At 42.7% G+C, this 17889-nt stretch overlaps 1 protein-coding gene across 2 annotated transcripts in view; it reads right to left on the minus strand.

The window, feature by feature from the left end:
- Positions 1 to 17889, minus strand: part of ston2 (stonin 2) — a 45327-nt gene that overhangs the window by 8523 nt on the left and 18915 nt on the right. For both annotated transcript variants that reach the window (XM_084044751.1, XM_084044750.1), the window contains 8 exons: positions 16545 to 16890; positions 15585 to 15847; positions 14568 to 14830; positions 13973 to 14149; positions 11943 to 12251; positions 7527 to 7667; positions 6428 to 6766; positions 3431 to 3656 (listed from right to left, as the gene is read on the minus strand). In XM_084044751.1, the coding sequence (XP_083900877.1) occupies positions 3431 to 3656; positions 6428 to 6766; positions 7527 to 7667; positions 11943 to 12251; positions 13973 to 14149; positions 14568 to 14830; positions 15585 to 15847; positions 16545 to 16890 (2064 nt within the window). The remainder of the gene's footprint in view (positions 1 to 3430; positions 3657 to 6427; positions 6767 to 7526; positions 7668 to 11942; positions 12252 to 13972; positions 14150 to 14567; positions 14831 to 15584; positions 15848 to 16544; positions 16891 to 17889) is intronic.

A 17889-nucleotide genomic window follows, 5' to 3' on the forward strand; every position in this document is an offset into this window, starting at 1 on the left:
GTTACAGCATTGGATAAACTCTTTAAACTAATAAGGCCCAACAGCTCAAACCGGCAGGGCCTTATGGAGTCGGATATAATCAATCTGTCTCATTATTTCCAACCAAACGAACACCAGAAAACACTTCTGGAAAAAGGTTTATCATTCGTCCCCACATTGGACCTCTACAGGCAACAATCACAAAACTTGAGAACAGATGTGTCGAAATACCATCGCAGACTCAAATTAGCCACACATTTTGGAGCTGGAAACGACACGGAAATTCCGCGCTTCCATCTTCCATCCTACTGGGAACCAGACAATGACAAACTACCGGACAGCCTAAAGCAATTGATCCAGATGGACAGAGCCACAGTACAAAATGTACCAGGACACCTGAAAGAAAAGAATAACATCACAACAGATCAGGTGAGAGCTCTAAGATCATTAGCTAACAACCGGGACATTGTGATTAAGCCTGCGGACAAAGGGAGTCGTATAGTCATTCTGGACAGACAACAATATGTTTTTGAGGGTTTAAGACAGTTGAATAACTCAAATCACTATGTGGAATTGGAAGCACCCATTTTTGAACAAACAGCAATAGAGGTGAGTGGAATCATTACAAAGTTAAGGGAGAAAAAGTTTATAGACCATAAACAAGAAAAATACCTACGGGGCGAAAATTCCCCTAGGGCTAGAGTCCTTTATCTTCTACCCAAAATCCACAAGGACCCAAACAGCTGGACTATTCCTTATGAAATTCCACCTGCACGCCCAATTGTCTCGGATTGTAACTCAGAAACATATGCCACAGCAGAATATATTGAGTTCTACTTAAACCCACTATCTGTAAAACACCCAAGCTATATTAAGGATACATATGACTTTATTGACAAAATAAAAAACATCACGGTTCCTCAGGGTGCCTTCTTGTTTTCAATAGATGTTGATAGCCTTTATACCAATATAAATACATTAGCGGGAATGAAAGCAATCAGAGATATCTTTAAAAAGTATCCTGACAGACAAAGACCAGACGCAGAATTATTGGAACTACTAGAATTAAATTTGACCAAAAACGACTTTTCATTTGATGGGAAAACCTTCCTTCAGATCAGTGGAACAGCCATGGGAAAGAAATTTGCGCCATCCTACGCAAATATATATTTGGCTTTATGGGAAGAAACCGCCCTTAAAAAATGCAGATTCAAACCCACACATTATTTTAGGTTTCTAGATGATATTTTTGGAGTATTTGAGCACTCCACAGAGGAATTTGAGCAATTCATACGAGTCTTAAACACACATCATGCCTCAATAACAGTGAAATATGTCACAAACAAAGAACACATTGACTTCTTGGATGTTACAGTCTTCAAAGGGAAAGATTTTAACACCACCGGCAAACTGGACTCAAAGGTGTTTTTAAGGAGACTGATACACATGCACTGCTCCACAAGACATCCTTCCATCCAACCCATTGTTTCGCAGGAATAGTCAAGTCTCAACTCCTACGTTTCAAGAGAATCTGCACACAAACAGCAGATTTTGAAAATGCCTGCAAAACTCTATTCACAGCATTAAGGAAACGTGGATATACAAGAACATTCCTCAGGAAATCATACAACACATTCCAGGAAGTGAAAGTAAGGAATGAGAAACCCACACTAGCCTTAGTAACCACATTTTCCAGCCAAAGTTTATTGGCAAACAGAGCCATCAAAAACAATTTTGAAAACAGGGGGGGAAACCTCCTACAGAACTTTAAGATAATTTCGGCCTATAGGAAAAACAAAAATCTGAAAGACTACTTGATCCACCGCAAATTGAAGCCATGGAACCAAGTAGCACGGGCAAGGCCTAACTACTTTAGCCCGAAACAAACGGTTAAAAACAGGACAAACAAAAACATTATTAGCCTAAGACAGAACATCACATACAACACCAGAAATTGTGTTTATCTGATTACTTGCCAAGTGTGTGGATTACAGTATGTAGGAGAGACAGGCAACTCCATAGCAATTAGAATAAGCCAACACAGGTACACCATTAATAATGAAAAAGATACCCATTTATTAATTGTTCAACACTTTATGACACATGGGATTGATGCCATAAAAGTATGCGGCTTGGAATTCAATGACTGCTGGACAATTGGACAGAGAAGATTCCATGAAAAAGAATGGATTACAAGACTTAGCACAAAATATCCAGGAGGCCTAAACTTCTAAACTGCCCAAAAAAACTGAAACTATCCACATATTCTTACTAAACTAAACAATAGAGTTGATCACCTACATCAACCACAAAGTTGAGGGGGAGATCTCATTGTTGAGCTAATGAGAATATCAATGAAGGCACATTGATACCAAGAGCCATCAACATTTGGACCATCAACAGGGAGCTAATTGTCTTCCAAATTGGAGGTGTGAACATCAGAACTGTGAATATGCTAACTTGTTTCCAAAACTGTATCCCTTCAGTATCTACCCCATAGTCCTAAAAAATATAGTGTAAACACATCCTTAAATGGAATTAGGAAATAGTTTTAACCCGAGGGTATGCGGTCACCCTGACTCAGAGATTAGACGCCTCTGCCCTGCACAGTCAAATAGAAAGCACAAAGCTTTAAAAAATAAGTCTGCCTCATCCAGGCAATTGGCCATGAGCCACTTTGAGTGGTAGTTGGGATAAACGCAGTCAGTGGAGCAAACGCAGTCCACACCAATAATATTTACGATTCTGTCCCTATCGGTACATAACTCGGACGGCGCTGAGTCGACTAGCAGCCCAGCGGCTGGTCGACGCGGGCACTCGCGCCTGGAGGCGCTCGGGCGCGTCTCCTCAGCCTTAAGGTCTGCTGAGTCGGCGCGCCTCCGTCATGGCCCATAACTTATAACTATAAATTATAGGGAAAACACATCCTTAAATGGAATTAAGAAATGGTTTTACCTTTAGTCTAGGTAAACTTAATTATTTGCAAAACATGACATCCCTCATTCAAAACAGATGGCGAATGCATTCTTCTCTTTATAGGGCCTACACAGGTAATAAAATTGCCTGGAAGACCTTCATGAATTGAACCTCACAGTCAGCAGTCAGTCAGACAGACAGACAGACAGACAGACACAGAGGGAGAGAGAGACACACAGACAGACAGACAGACAGACAGACAGACAGACAGACAGACAGACAGACAGACAGACAGACAGACAGACACAGAGGGAGAGAGAGACACACAGACAGACAGACAGACAGACAACCAGACAGACAGACAGACAGACAGACAGACAGACAGACAGACAGACAGACAGACAGACAGACAGACAGACAGACAGACAGACAGACAGACACAGAGGGAGAGAGAGACACACAGACAGACAGACAGACAGACAACCAGACAGACAGACAGACAGACAGACAGACAGACAGACAGACAGACAGGTACCAGAGTTCTTGTCAGGCAGACGGGCGATCCTCCAGACGACGGCTTTGAAGGCGGGCTCATACTTGGCGGTTCCCATGGTAACCCTCATGGCGGGCTCCGCCCCCGAAGCGCCCGCCGCGCCGAAGCTGGCCCCCTTGTTGAAGCGGGCCTTCAGCGACCTTTCACCCCCCAGCGCTCCTTCACGACGGAAGTTCTTGGCCCAGTTCTCTGGGATGGGATAACGCACCTAGAGCATGCATTAGTCTTTAGAATCTAATTTAGAACATCAATGTTTTACTTTTATTCTAGTTTTACTTCACTAAATATTTATCACAAAAATGTTTTGTTTAACACATTGAGACCTGAAGCCGATTCTACATGTCTCCTAAATCTCAACAGTTTTCTGAAAAACGTATGTTTCTATATCAGCGGTGCTCAATCTTTTTCATGTCAAGGACCCCCAAAATGACATGTATTTGGCCGTGGACCCCCATCAAAATTATTTTGTTCCAGGGACCCCCCAGTTGCAAAGATTTGAGTTAAAAATGTTCGCTTTAAAAATATATATACGGTATTCAAAGATTTGCACACATTTTCACAAATTTTCAAAAATAGCAGATCTACAAGCTCATAGCGCGGCACTCGGTGCCGCGCTATGAGCTTGTATATCTGCTATTTTTGAATAGCCCAAAGTGTAAAAATAATGCTTTTTAGCTCAAATCTAAAAATGACACAGTTCCAGGTTAATACTATAATAATAATTTATATCTACAAAGTAACTCCTAAGCACCTCAGAGATAAATTAGGCGATGATAATTTTACCCTAGATGGTATTACCTTGACCTCCAGGGCCACAAGAATCTGGGAGTCACGTTTGACCAAGACATGTCCTTTCAGTCCCACATACAACACATTTCAAGAACTGCCTTTTTTCACCTGCGTAATATTGCAAAAGTTAAGCACGTTCTGTCCCAAAATGATGCAGAAAAACTTGTTCACGTATTTGTTACTTCCAGGCTGGACTATTGCAACGCTTTATTATCAGTAAGTCCCTAAATAGCCTGCAGCTAGTTCATTGGCCTCTTTGCACTGGCTCCCGGTTAAATACAGAATAGAGTTTAAGGTTCTCCTCCTCACATACAAGGCTCTCAATGGACAGGCACCAGTATATCTCAAAGAACTCATCGAGCCCTATAAACCAGCCAGAACACCATTGCGTCCACAGTATGAAAAAATGCTTACGGCTCCAAGAAACCCAAAAAAAGTTAGAACAGGAGGCAGCTGGCTCCTGTTCTAACAAGTTTCAGGCACCTCAGCTGTGGAACCTTCTCCCAGTCTCAGTCCGTGAAGCAGACACACTCTGTATATTTAAGACTAGACTAAAACACTTTCTCTATGATAAAGCCTATAGCCGAAGTGTATAGACTCAGTCACCCTATAGTTATCCTCTGTCTCTCCCTCTCTCTCTCTTCTTTCCCCTGACACGGTCGAGGCAGATGGCCCCCACCCTAGAGCCTAAGGTCTGCCTGACGTTTCTTCCAGTTTAAGGGGGAGTTTTTCGTTGCCACTGTCGCAAAACTGCTTGTTCAGGGTGGACTGTGGGGTCTCTGCTCTACATGTAAAGTGTCTTGTTGTTCAGGATGGACTGTGGGGTCTCTGCTCTACATGTAAAGTGTCTTGTTGTTCAGGATGGACTGTGGGGTCTCTGCTCTACATGTAAAGTGTCTTGTTGTTCAGGATGGGACTGTGGGGTCTCTGCTCTACATGTAAAGTGTCTTGTTGTTCAGGATGGACTGTGGGGTCTCTGCTCTACATGTAAAGTGTCTTGTTGTTCAGGATGTACTGTGGGGTCTCTGCTCTACATCTAAAGTGTCTTGTTGTTCAGGATGGACTGTGGGGTCTCTGCTCTACATGTAAAGTGTCTTGTTGTTCAGGATGGACTGTGGGGTCTCTGCTCTACATGTAAAGTGTCTTGTTGTTCAGGATGGACTGTGGGGTCTCTGCTCTACATGTAAAGTGCCTTGTTGTTCAGGATGGACTGTGGGGTCTCTGCTCTACATGTAAAGTGTCTTGTTGCTCAGGATGGACTGTGGGGTCTCTGCTCTACATGTAAAGTGTCTTGTTGTTCAGGATGGACTGTGGGGTCTCTGCTCTACATGTAAAGTGTCTTGTTGTTCAGGATGGACTGTGGGGTCTCTGCTCTACATGTAAAGTGTCTTGTTGTTCAGGATGGACTGTGGGGTCTCTGCTCTACATGTAAAGTGTCTTGTTTCTCAGGATGGACTGTGGGGTCTCTGCTCTACATGTAAAGTGTCTTGTTGTTCAGGATGGACTGTGGGGTCTCTGCTCTACATGTAAAGTGTCTTGTTGTTCAGGGTAGGACTGTGGGGTCTCTGCTCTACATGTAAAGTGTCTTGTTGTTCAGGGTAGGACTGTGGGGTCTCTGCTCTACATGTAAAGTGTCTTGTTGTTCAGGATGGGACTGTGGGGTCTCTGCTCTACATGTAAAGTGTCTTGTTGTTCAGGATGGACTGTGGGGTCTCTGCTCTACATGTAAAGTGTCTTGTTGTTCAGGATGGGACTGTGGGGTCTCTGCTCTACATGTAAAGTGTCTTGTTGTTCAGGATGGACTGTGGGGTCTCTGCTCTACATGTAAAGTGTCTTGTTGTTCAGGATGGACTGTGGGGTCTCTGCTCTACATGTAAAGTGTCTTGTTGTTCAGGATGGACTGTGGGGTCTCTGCTCTACATGTAAAGTGTCTTGAGACAACTTGTTGTGATTTGACACTTTAATAAAAATGTAATTGAATTAACTAGTAACTAAAGTTTTAAAATAATTGTAGTGGAGTAAAAGTACAATATTTTCCTCTGAGATGTAGTGGAGTAGAAGTAAAAGTACTGAACATCAACAATACTAAAGTAAAAAAAATACTTCAAAATTGTACTTTAAGTACAGTACTTGAGTAAACACACTTAGTTACTTTTACACCACTGGGAGACAAACAAAAAGAGTCCTCACCGCCACGTTCTCGCAGGGCACGGGGTTCAGGGCGTCCCTATTGGTGGAGAAGCCCTGTGACATCAGCAGCCAGGATTGGACGGTGACCTCGGCGCCGGTGACGCTGGCCACGGTGCGCAGCGTGAAGGGCGGCGTGCGCTCCATGAACACAGAGCGGAAACGAAGCAGCTCGAAGCGGCGGGGCCGGGGGGGCGGGGTGAAGGCCACGGCCCGCGTGGACAGGAAGTCCAGCTCGTTGGCGTGGTCCTCGTTCAGCTCCACCCCGCGGAGGCGGAGCCAGCGGGGGGGCGTGGCCGTGGGGATGATGTCGTGTCGGGACACCGCCTCCTTCCCTCTCACCTATGGGACGAGACGGTCAGTTATAAGCCTGTTGTCACGGTTACACACTTTGAGTTGTTTTTCTGTCGTTATGAACACATTCTTAGCGGCGCCAGTCGCTCTATATCTGACTTTGTCCGTATCCGTGTCCGTGTGTCCAAAAAACAAACATTGATGACAACATCAACACGGGGCTCATCAAAGGCGCCGCTACCTTCACACAGGGTGTGATTTTTTACTTCCTTGTAGATCAGCTATTTCTGCTTTTTTGCATTTGAAAATGTGGAAATGATGGGAACAATTATGACGATTATGCAAAATAATAATAAAAAGTGATCTCAAATAATTGCGACAGACGATTATGTCCTAATTGTGATAGGACTATTTTTAATTAGGGGTTTCAGAAACGGTCATATACAGTTTACAATGTAAGCATTTATCAGACGCTCTTCATCCCCAAAATAAAATTATTATTATGGATATCAAATCATATTCATTGTCCTTAAGACCTGACTTTGTCCTGTCATTATGTTGTAGACCTTTGGTGTTCCAGCCAAGTTTAAAGGGCCTCAACACCCAGACACACACACACACACACACACACACACACACACACACACACACACCCAGACACACACACACACACACACACACACACACACACACACACACACACACACACACACACACACACACACACACACACACACACAGCTATTTGAAAATAGCAGATATACAAGCTCACAACGCGTCGTATCACAACGCGTTGTGAGTCGTTTACCTGAATGTCATTCAGTCCCAGAATGCATCGGGGGGAGCTGGACAGGAAGGCCAGGACTTGAACCCGTGTGATGACCAGCTGTTGGAGCACCCTGCCGTCTCCCTCTGACACCGTGCCGTAGAAATCATCCCTGACCTCCACCTGGGACACGGGCGGTTGGGAGGGAAAAGTAACATTGGATTAAAACACTTCTATATAAACTATGGATTATTACATTGGATTAAAACACCTCTATATTGAAAACTATGGATTATTACATTGCACTAGAACTCTGCAGAGTGAGTTATAATTCCTTTTTAACAGGTCGTTCATGAAAGTCCTTGCGGTCTTGTTTCCAATGAGAACCTGTGAGCAATTAGGGGTTAAGAGTCTTGCTCAGGGAAAAATTTCATTTCATCGACACATATGCTGTCCTGGCCGGGAATCGAACCTGCGGCAACCAGGGTCTCTGGCTCCCTAGGCGGGTTCACTAACCACTCAGCTATGGCCGCCCCCCTACGGCCGTAATCCACGGCTAAATCAGAATGATAAACAGCTGGTGGTACGGTAAGACATTAACGCTGAGAGGACGAACACAAACTAGAACCCCAGCATCCCTAAAACGTTATGGTTACATCTTGTGTAAAGGTACATAAGAGTAAAACGTTATGGTTACATCTTGTGTAAAGATACATAAGAGTAAAACGTTATGGTTACATCTTGTGTAAAGGTACATAAGAGTAAAACGTTATGGTTACATCTTGTGTAAAGATACATAAGAGTAAAACGTTATGGTTACATCTTGTGTAAAGGTACATAAGAGTAAAACGTTATGGTTACATCTTGTGTAAAGATACATAAGAGTAAAACGTTATGGTTACATCTTGTGTAAAGGTACATAAGAGTAAAACGTTATGGTTACATCTTGTGTAAAGATACATAAGAGTAAAACGTTATGGTTACATCTTGTGTAAAGATACATAAGAGTAAAACGTTATGGTTACATCTTGTGTAAAGGTACATAAGAGTAAAACGTTATGGTTACATCTTGTGTAAAGATACATAAGAGTAAAACGTTATGGTTACATCTTGTGTAAAGGTACATAAGAGTAAAACGTTATGGTTACATCTTGTGTAAAGGTACATAAGAGTAAAACGTTATGGTTACATCTTGTGTAAAGGTACATAAGAGTAAAACGTTATGGTTACATCTTGTGTAAAGGTACATAAGAGTAAAACGTTATGGTTACATCTTGTGTAAAGGTATATAAGAGTAAAACGTTATGGTTACATCTTGTGTAAAGATACATAAGAGTAAAACGTTATGGTTACATCTTGTGTAAAGGTACATAAGAGTAAAACGTTATGGTTACATCTTGTGTAAAGATACATAAGAGTAAAACGTTATGGTTACATCTTGTGTAAAGGTATATAAGAGTAAAACGTTATGGTTACATCTTGTGTAAAGGTACATAAGAGTAAAACGTTATGGTTACATCTTGTGTAAAGGTACATAAGAGTAAAACGTTATGGTTACATCTTGTGTAAAGGTATATAAGAGTAAAACGTTATGGTTACATCTTGTGTAAAGGTACATAAGAGTAAAACGTTATGGTTACATCTTGTGTAAAGGTACATAAGAGTAAAACGTTATGGTTACATCTTGTGTAAGGGTATATAAGAGTAAAACGTTATGGTTACATCTTGTGTAAAGGTATATAAGAGTAAAACGTTATGGTTACATCTTGTGTAAAGGTATATAAGAGTAAACCGTTATGGTTACATCTTGTGTAAAGGTACATAAGAGTAAAACGTTATTGTTACATCTTGTGTAAAGGTATATAAGAGTAAAACGTTATGGTTACATCTTGTGTAAAGGTATATAAGAGTAAAACGTTATGGTTACATCTTGTGTAAAGGTATATAAGAGTAAAACGTTATGGTTACATCTTGTGTAAAGGTATATAAGAGTAAAACGTTATGGTTACATCTTGTGTAAAGGTACATAAGAGTAAAACGTTATGGTTACATCTTGTGTAAAGGTACATAAGAGTAAAACGTTATGGTTACATCTTGTGTAAAGGTACATAAGAGTAAAACGTTATGGTTACATCTTGTGTAAAGGTACATAAGAGTAAAACGTTATGGTTACATCTTGTGTAAAGGTACATAAGAGTAAAACGTTATTGTTACATCTTGTGTAAAGGTACATAAGAGTAAAACGTTATGGTTACATCTTGTGTAAAGGTACATAAGAGTAAAACGTTATGGTTACATCTTGTGTAAAGGTACATAAGAGTAAAACGTTATGGTTGCATCTTGTGTAAAGGTACATAAGAGTAAAATGTTATGGTTACATCTTGTGTAAAGGTACATAAGAGTAAAACGTTATGGTTACATCTTGTGTAAAGGTACATAAGAGTAAAACGTTATGGTTACATCTTGTGTAAAGGTACATAAGAGTAAAACGTTATGGTTACATCTTGTGTAAAGGTACATAAGAGTAAAACGTTATTGTTACATCTTGTGTAAAGGTACATAAGAGTAAAACGTTATGGTTACATCTTGTGTAAAGGTACATAAGAGTAAAACGTTATGGTTACATCTTGTGTAAAGGTACATAAGAGTAAAACGTTATGGTTACATCTTGTGTAAAGGTACATAAGAGTAAAACGTTATGGTTACATCTTGTGTAAAGGTATATAAGAGTAAAACGTTATTGTTACATCTTGTGTAAGGGTATATAAGAGTAAAACGTTATGGCTATATATTGTGTAAAGGTACATAAGAGTAAAACGTTATGGTTACATCTTGTGTAAAGGTATATAAGAGTAAAACGTTATTGTTACATCTTGTGTAAGGGTATATAAGAGTAAAACGTTATGGTTACATCTTGTGTAAAGGTATATAAGAGTAAAACGTTATGGTTACATCTTGTGTAAAGGTACATAAGAGTAAAACGTTATGGTTACATCTTGTGTAAAGGTACATAAGAGTAAAACGTTATGGTTACATCTTGTGTAAAGGTATATAAGAGTAAAACGTTATGGTTACATCTTGTGTAAAGATACATAAGAGTAAAACGTTATGGTTACATCTTGTGTAAAGGTACATAAGAGTAAAACGTTATGGTTACATCTTGTGTAAAGGTACATAAGAGTAAAACGTTATGGTTACATCTTGTGTAAAGATACATAAGAGTAAAACGTTATGGTTACATCTTGTGTAAAGGTACATAAGAGTAAAACGTTATGGTTACATCTTGTGTAAAGGTACATAAGAGTAAAACGTTATGGTTACATCTTGTGTAAAGATACATAAGAGTAAAACGTTATGGTTACATCTTGTGTAAAGGTACATAAGAGTAAAACGTTATGGTTACATCTTGTGTAAAGGTACATAAGAGTAAAACGTTATGGTTACATCTTGTGTAAAGATACATAAGAGTAAAACGTTATGGTTACATCTTGTGTAAAGGTACATAAGAGTAAAACGTTATGGTTACATCTTGTGTAAAGGTACATAAGAGTAAAACGTTATGGTTACATCTTGTGTAAAGGTATATAAGAGTAAAACGTTATGGTTACATCTTGTGTAAAGGTATATAAGAGTAAAACGTTATGGTTACATCTTGTGTAAAGGTACATAAGAGTAAAACGTTATGGTTACATCTTGTGTAAAGATACATAAGAGTAAAACGTTATGGTTACATCTAGGGGTGTGCCGATACACTAATTTCACGAAACGATACGATACGATATTTGGCTCACAACCTCGATACGATTTCGATACGATATGATACGCACTTTTTTTATTATGAAAATATATGGAGGAGAAAAAAAGAAAATGCAAACAAATAATTCTGTTTTTGCATTATTCAGACATGCAAACTTGTAGCTTTTCAGCTACAATAGCCGTTTTGAATCCAAATAGTATGACACCTGACCCGAAAAAAAAACATGTTGTCACTCTTTTCACTTCGGGGCCGTTTGCATGCCTGATTATTATGATTGTAAAAAAAAAAAAAAAAAAGATATTTTTTTTTCTCAAAACGATACATATCGTCGCGAAAACGTATCGCGATATATCGCGGGACGATATATCGGCACACCCCTAGTTACATCTTGTGTAAAGGTATATAAGAGTAAAACGTTATGGTTACATCTTGTGTAAAGGTATATAAGAGTAAAACGTTATGGTTACATCTTGTGTAAAGGTATATAAGAGTAAAACGTTATGGTTACATCTTGTGTAAAGGTATATAAGAGTAAAACGTTATGGTTACATCTTGTGTAAAGGTATATAAGAGTAAAACGTTATGGTTACATCTTGTGTAAAGGTACATAAGAGTAAAACGTTATGGTTACATCTTGTGTAAAGATACATAAGAGTAAAAATAGATTTAGACGATACAATGAACAGCGACGCCCACTGTACCTGCACTTCCTCCTCTGCAGAGGCCACGCCCCCGGTGGGCGGGGCCAGCGGCGACAGTGCGGGCGGCGAGCAGTCTCCCGGCGGATCACAGGGCAGCCGTCTCAGCAGCTCCACCAGCGCGTGGCGGAAGCTCAGGTAGTCCGCGTAGCAGGGCGTGGCCAGCTTCACCAGCTGCTCCCTGATTGGCTGGTGCGTGACGGGCGACTTGGGCTGGATGCCCCGCCTCCTCTCGCGGTATTGGACCAGCTCCACGCTGACGGAGTGAACGCGGCCCGTCTCCTCGTAGGTCTGGAGGCGGTGCTCCGACACCTTTATGTGGAATATAACCATATTATAATAGTCTGTATGGGTCACAAGTATATATCCCTTTTATTTTATGTTTCCAACTTTTTAAAATTATTTCAAAAGATTAAAAACTAAAGAAAAACACATTCAAAATGTAAAAAACACAAATCAAAGTAACTATTACTATTAACTCATTCAGTGCCATTGACATGTAACACGTCCAAACCGTGTTTTCAGAGATCACTGTGGCCTCACTGTGGCGTCTAATTACGTGACTTTGATGTGCATATAGAGCCTGTTTACCAAAACAATATATATAAAACATATAGAGCCTGTTTACCAAAACAATATATATAAAACATATAGAGCCTGTTTACCAAAACAATATATATAAAACATATAGAGCCTGTTTACCAAAACAATATATATAAAACATATAGAGCCTGTTTACCAAAACAATATATATAAAACATATAGAGCCTGTTTACCAAAACAATATATATAAAACATATAGAGCCTGTTTACCAAAACAATATATAAAACAATATATATAAAACATATAGAGCCTGTTTACCAAAACAATATATAAAACATATAGAGCCTGTTTACCAAAACAATATATAAAACAATATATATAAAACATATAGAGCCTGTTTACCAAAACAAGACGGAGGAGACGGAAGGTTTTCCTCTGACCTGATGTCTGGAGTCTGTTAGTACCTGATGTCTGGAGTCTGTTAGTACCTGATGTCTGGAGTCTGTTAGTACCTGATGTCTGGAGTCTGTTAGTACCTGATGTCTGGAGTCTGTTAGTACCTGATGTCTGGAGTCCAGACTGTGTTAGTACCTGATGTCTAGAGTCCAGACTGTGTTAGTACCTGATGTCTGGAGTCTGTTAGTACCTGATGTCTGGAGTCCAGACTGTGTTAGTACCTGATGTCTGGAGTCCAGACTGTGTTAGTACCTGATGTCTAGAGTCCAGACTGTGTTAGTACCTGATGTCTAGAGTCCAGACTGTGTTAGTACCTGATGTCTAGAGCCCAGACTGTGTTAGTACCTGATGTCTGGAGTCTGTTAGTACCTGATGTCTGGAGTCTGTTAGTACCTGATGTCTAGAGTCCAGACTGTGTTAGTACCTGATGTCTAGAGTCCAGACTGTGTTAGTACCTGATGTCTAGAGTCCAGACTGTGTTAGTACCTGATGTCTGGAGTCCAGACTGTGTTAGTACCTGATGTCTAGAGTCCAGACTGTGTTAGTACCTGATGTCTGGAGTCTGTTAGTACCTGATGTCTGGAGTCTGTTAGTACCTGATGTCTGGAGTCTGTTAGTACCTGATGTCTGGAGTCTGTTAGTACCTGATGTCTGGAGTCTGTTAGTACCTGATGTCTGGAGTCCAGACTGTGTTAGTACCTGATGTCTAGAGTCCAGACTGTGTTAGTACCTGATGTCTGGAGTCCAGACTGTGTTAGTACCTGATGTCTAGAGTCCAGACTGTGTTAGTACCTGATGTCTGGAGTCCAGACTGTGTTAGTACCTGATGTCTAGAGTCCAGACTGTGTTAGTACCTGATGTCTGGAGTCCAGACTGTGTTAGTACCTGATGTCTGGAGTCCAGACTGTGTTAGTACCTGATGTCTGGAGTCTGTTAGTACCTGATGTCTGGAGTCCAGACTGTGTTAGTACCTGATGTCTGGAGTCCAGACTGTGTTAGTACCTGATGTCTAGAGTCCAGACTGTGTTAGTACCTGATGTCTGGAGTCCAGCCTCAGCGTCCTGAAGGGTTTGTCCAGACCCTGTTCGTAGAACAGGAGGATGTCTCCTCGCTCTCCTCCGCTGGACAGACGGACGTAGATGGGACCCCAGTGGCGAGAAGACATGATGTTCTTCTTCTCTGGGATGCGCAGCAGCATGGGCCAGCCCTCCTGATGGAGGAGACATCATCATCATCATCATCATCATCATCATTATATAGCCAATCTACAAGCTCTGTAGATCTGCTATTTCTGGCTAAAGTTCTCCACAGAATAGGGATGCTAGGGTTCACAGAATAGAGATGCTAGGGTTCAGAGAATAGGGATGCTAGGGTTCACAGAATAGGGATGCTAGGGTTCACAGAATAGGGATGCTAGGGTTCACAGAATAGGGATGCTAGGGTTCACAGAATAGGGATGCTAGGGTTCACAGAATAGGGATGCTAGGATTCAAGTGGTTAATGTAAAAAAACATTCCAATCACACAACAAATTGGCGGCTCCCCTGTGGTAGCTCTGAGGACCTCCTAGGGGTCCCGGACCCCTTGTTGAAGACCCCTGGTCTAGAGGGTTGAGCTGGGTTAACCCACCCGAGGGTTCATGTGTTCTGGTTGGTAGAGGTTCTCCAGAACCTCGGGGCCGTCGTCCAATCCCTCCTCTTCCTCTAACGACGGCTCATCTGGGAGGGCGGGGCTTCCTGCTCCATCCGGGTCGGCGATGTGGAGACCCCTCAGCTGGTCCAGGACCAGCGTGTCACATGGTGGACCACCGTCACAGACCACCGCCCTGTCTGTCCCCCCCAGTGTCCCCAATGTCCCCCCGGTCCCATCACCGTTCCAGTGCTGATGGATGTCTGAAAAGAATCAGAACATCAGCAAGAGGACGCTCTGCTTGCAAATTGCATATGGTACAATCTCTCATATCGTTTGGTGAAGCCCCCAAGGTTGCTGCCCTGTGCTGCGATGCTTTTATCCACCAGATTGGGACGTTCACGGCATGTTTTGCACCATCACGGTGCGTTCATCATCGGTGACGAGTGCCTCTAAACAGCCGCTGCTGGCTGCGTGCACGCAGCGAGGCGATGCGAGACACTGACACAATCACGTGCAGCATGCGTCCTCGATCTCCAGGCTTTTATTTTTTAGTTTTTCTAAAAAATAAAAGCTTGGAAATACCTGTCCCAGCTGTTGGTGCGCAAAAGCGCCTCACGTCGTCTGATGTGGTGCTCATTTTTTATTTTGGGTGCGCATGCGCACCAGTTATGTGCACCCCTGGTTATATATCACATTTCAGACATAGTACGTGTAGATAATAGAAATCAAGAGGCTGAAAATGCTCTAATAATTCTTTATATTAAACACACTGTTTCAGCTGGAAGTCAGATTCTCCGTTCTAGTGAATGCAGCAGCCTAGAGGGCGGAGCCAAAAGTATGTAACTGATCACATGACCTCAATCAATTATCCATATCTAGGTGACATAGAAGGGGGGGGGCTTTTTTCTTATTTCCACACAACAGCTCTAAGGTTTATTAAAGACATAGTTCAATGTTGAAAATGAGTGGTATTCCCCTTTAAGGTGAGAGAAAATAAATAAGTGCAGCCCAGACCTCGGGACTCCTCGTCGGTCGACGACTCAAAGAACCCAAAGGTGCCGAGACCGCTGCCCTGTGGAGCGCCGTTGCTCTGCTGCAGCAGCGGCTGCCACTTCCTGTCGTTCCGGGGTTGCTCTTCAAAATAAGAGCTGAAGGGGTTTATGGCCGAGGGCTTGATGTCACTGAACTCTGCGTCCAGGAAGGGATTCTTCTTGGTGTACAGGCCAGGGGGTCCGCTGGTAGCCCCAGGGGGTCCACAGGTAGCCCCAGGGGGTCCGCTGGTACCGGGGGACACAGCAATACAAAGAAATAACATCAATAAGAACAACAGTATAAACTAGTATAGACATATACTACAGGCCCGGTGTTCCAAACCTTTATGTTACCACGGACCTGCTGACAGTTCACTACATCATGTTATATCATTGCCCTAAATGGTGTTTATTAACGAGGAAAGGATGATTAAAAAATCCTTATGTCTGTATTAGCCTTGATGATCGTCTTGACTCTATGTCTGTGTCAGAAACGACAGGTGGAAAACCTTAGTTAAACTTGTAGAGTGACTCATTACTTTACCTGAGTTACATCTTCTGAATGTTGACATGAAATAATAATAATCCTGTTTAGTGTTTCACTACCGCGAGCGTGAAAAATACAGCTTGTATTGACGGCGCTGGAACACGTTGAAAGGCTCAAGATACCAAGGATTCAACAGTGATGTCACTGCTATGCAACACGGAAGTAGCAACGGCATAAAGATACCAAGGATTCGACCGTGATGTGACATCACTGACGAATCCTTGGAAAAAGTTCTCCTCGGAAAAGGGGATTCTAGGGTTCAAGTGGTTAAGGTAAAAAAATCATATCACACAAAGATTTGTCGCAGAGCTACCTGTAGTAGCTCTGAGGACCTCCTAGGGGTCCCTGACCCCCTGTTGAAGACCCCTGCTATAGGCTGTCAATAACCATACATACCCTAAAGGGGGTCCCGGGGTCAGGTCCAGTAGGTGGCGCTCAACGCCGTAACTGTGGTTTTTGTTGTGTTTCCAGGCAGCGGGAGGGGGAAGAAGAGGACCAATCAGGTTGCTGTTTGCGTCCTGTTGTTGAAGCTGGCCGTCCAATGGGATGTGAGAGGAGGAAGGGGGCCGGCCGGGCCGTGGGACGGAGCGGGCGGCGGCCTTCCGGACACCGGCGCCGTCGTCGCCGTCTTCGTCGAAGGTCACCCAGGTGCTTCTGGAGGAGGCTTCTGATTGGCTGCTGGACGTCCAACTGACAGCGTCCATCATGTCCCCGCCCTCATCCTCTGTGAAGACAGACAGGTCTGTTGGGAGAGAGAGAGACACGTTACATCATCACTGTGAGACAGACAGACAGACAGACAGACAGACAGACAGACAGGCAGGCAGGCAGACAGACAGACAGACAGACAGACAGACAGACAGACAGACAGACAGACAGGCAGGCAGACAGGCAGGCAGGCAGACAGACAGACAGACAGACAGGCAGGCAGGCAGGCAGGCAGGCAGGCAGGCAGGCAGGCAGACAGACAGGCAGGCAGGCAGGCAGGCAGGCAGGCAGACAGGCAGGCAGGCAGGCAGGCAGACAGACAGGCAGGCAGGCAGGCAGACAGGCAGGCAGGCAGGCAGGCAGGCAGACAGGCAGACAGGCAGGCAGACAGACAGACAGGCAGACAGGCAGACAGACAGACAGACAGGCAGGCAGACAGACAGACAGAATGACATTTAACGTACAAACTGAATAAAATAAAAGCTTTGATACGAGAAGAAAATAAGTAGAAATCTATTCTATCCAGTGTCTAGTACTTTACATAGGCTACACACACAGTGTGTGTGTGTGTGTGTGTGTGTGTGTGTGTGTGTGTGTGTGTGTGTGTGTGTGTGTGTGTGTGTGTGTGTGTGTGTGTGTGCACCACAGCAGCCATGCTGACTCAGTACCGTCTAGCTCTGTGGTCTCTGCCGATGTCAGCACACACACACACACACACACACACACACACACACACACACACACACACACACACACACACACACACACACACACACACACACACACACACACACACACACACACACACACACACACACACACACACCTTGTGTCACTGAATCATTGTACTGCTGTGTCTGCAGTAGCTCTGTTGTTACAGTCAGTTTAGGTGAATTACAGTGTTGCATTGTGGGCCGTTACTTTTAAAAGCATCTTGTAAATGAACTGAGTTCTTACTGGATTCTGTTCTTCAACTGTTGTTGGACTGGACAGCATTGTCTTTCAGTAGACTACAGAGGTATAAGCTATCTAT

Source organism: Gymnoscopelus microlampas (assembly GCF_963454915.1).
Source record: "Gymnoscopelus microlampas genome assembly, chromosome: 20".
Classification (NCBI taxonomy): domain Eukaryota; kingdom Metazoa; phylum Chordata; class Actinopteri; order Myctophiformes; family Myctophidae; genus Gymnoscopelus; species Gymnoscopelus microlampas.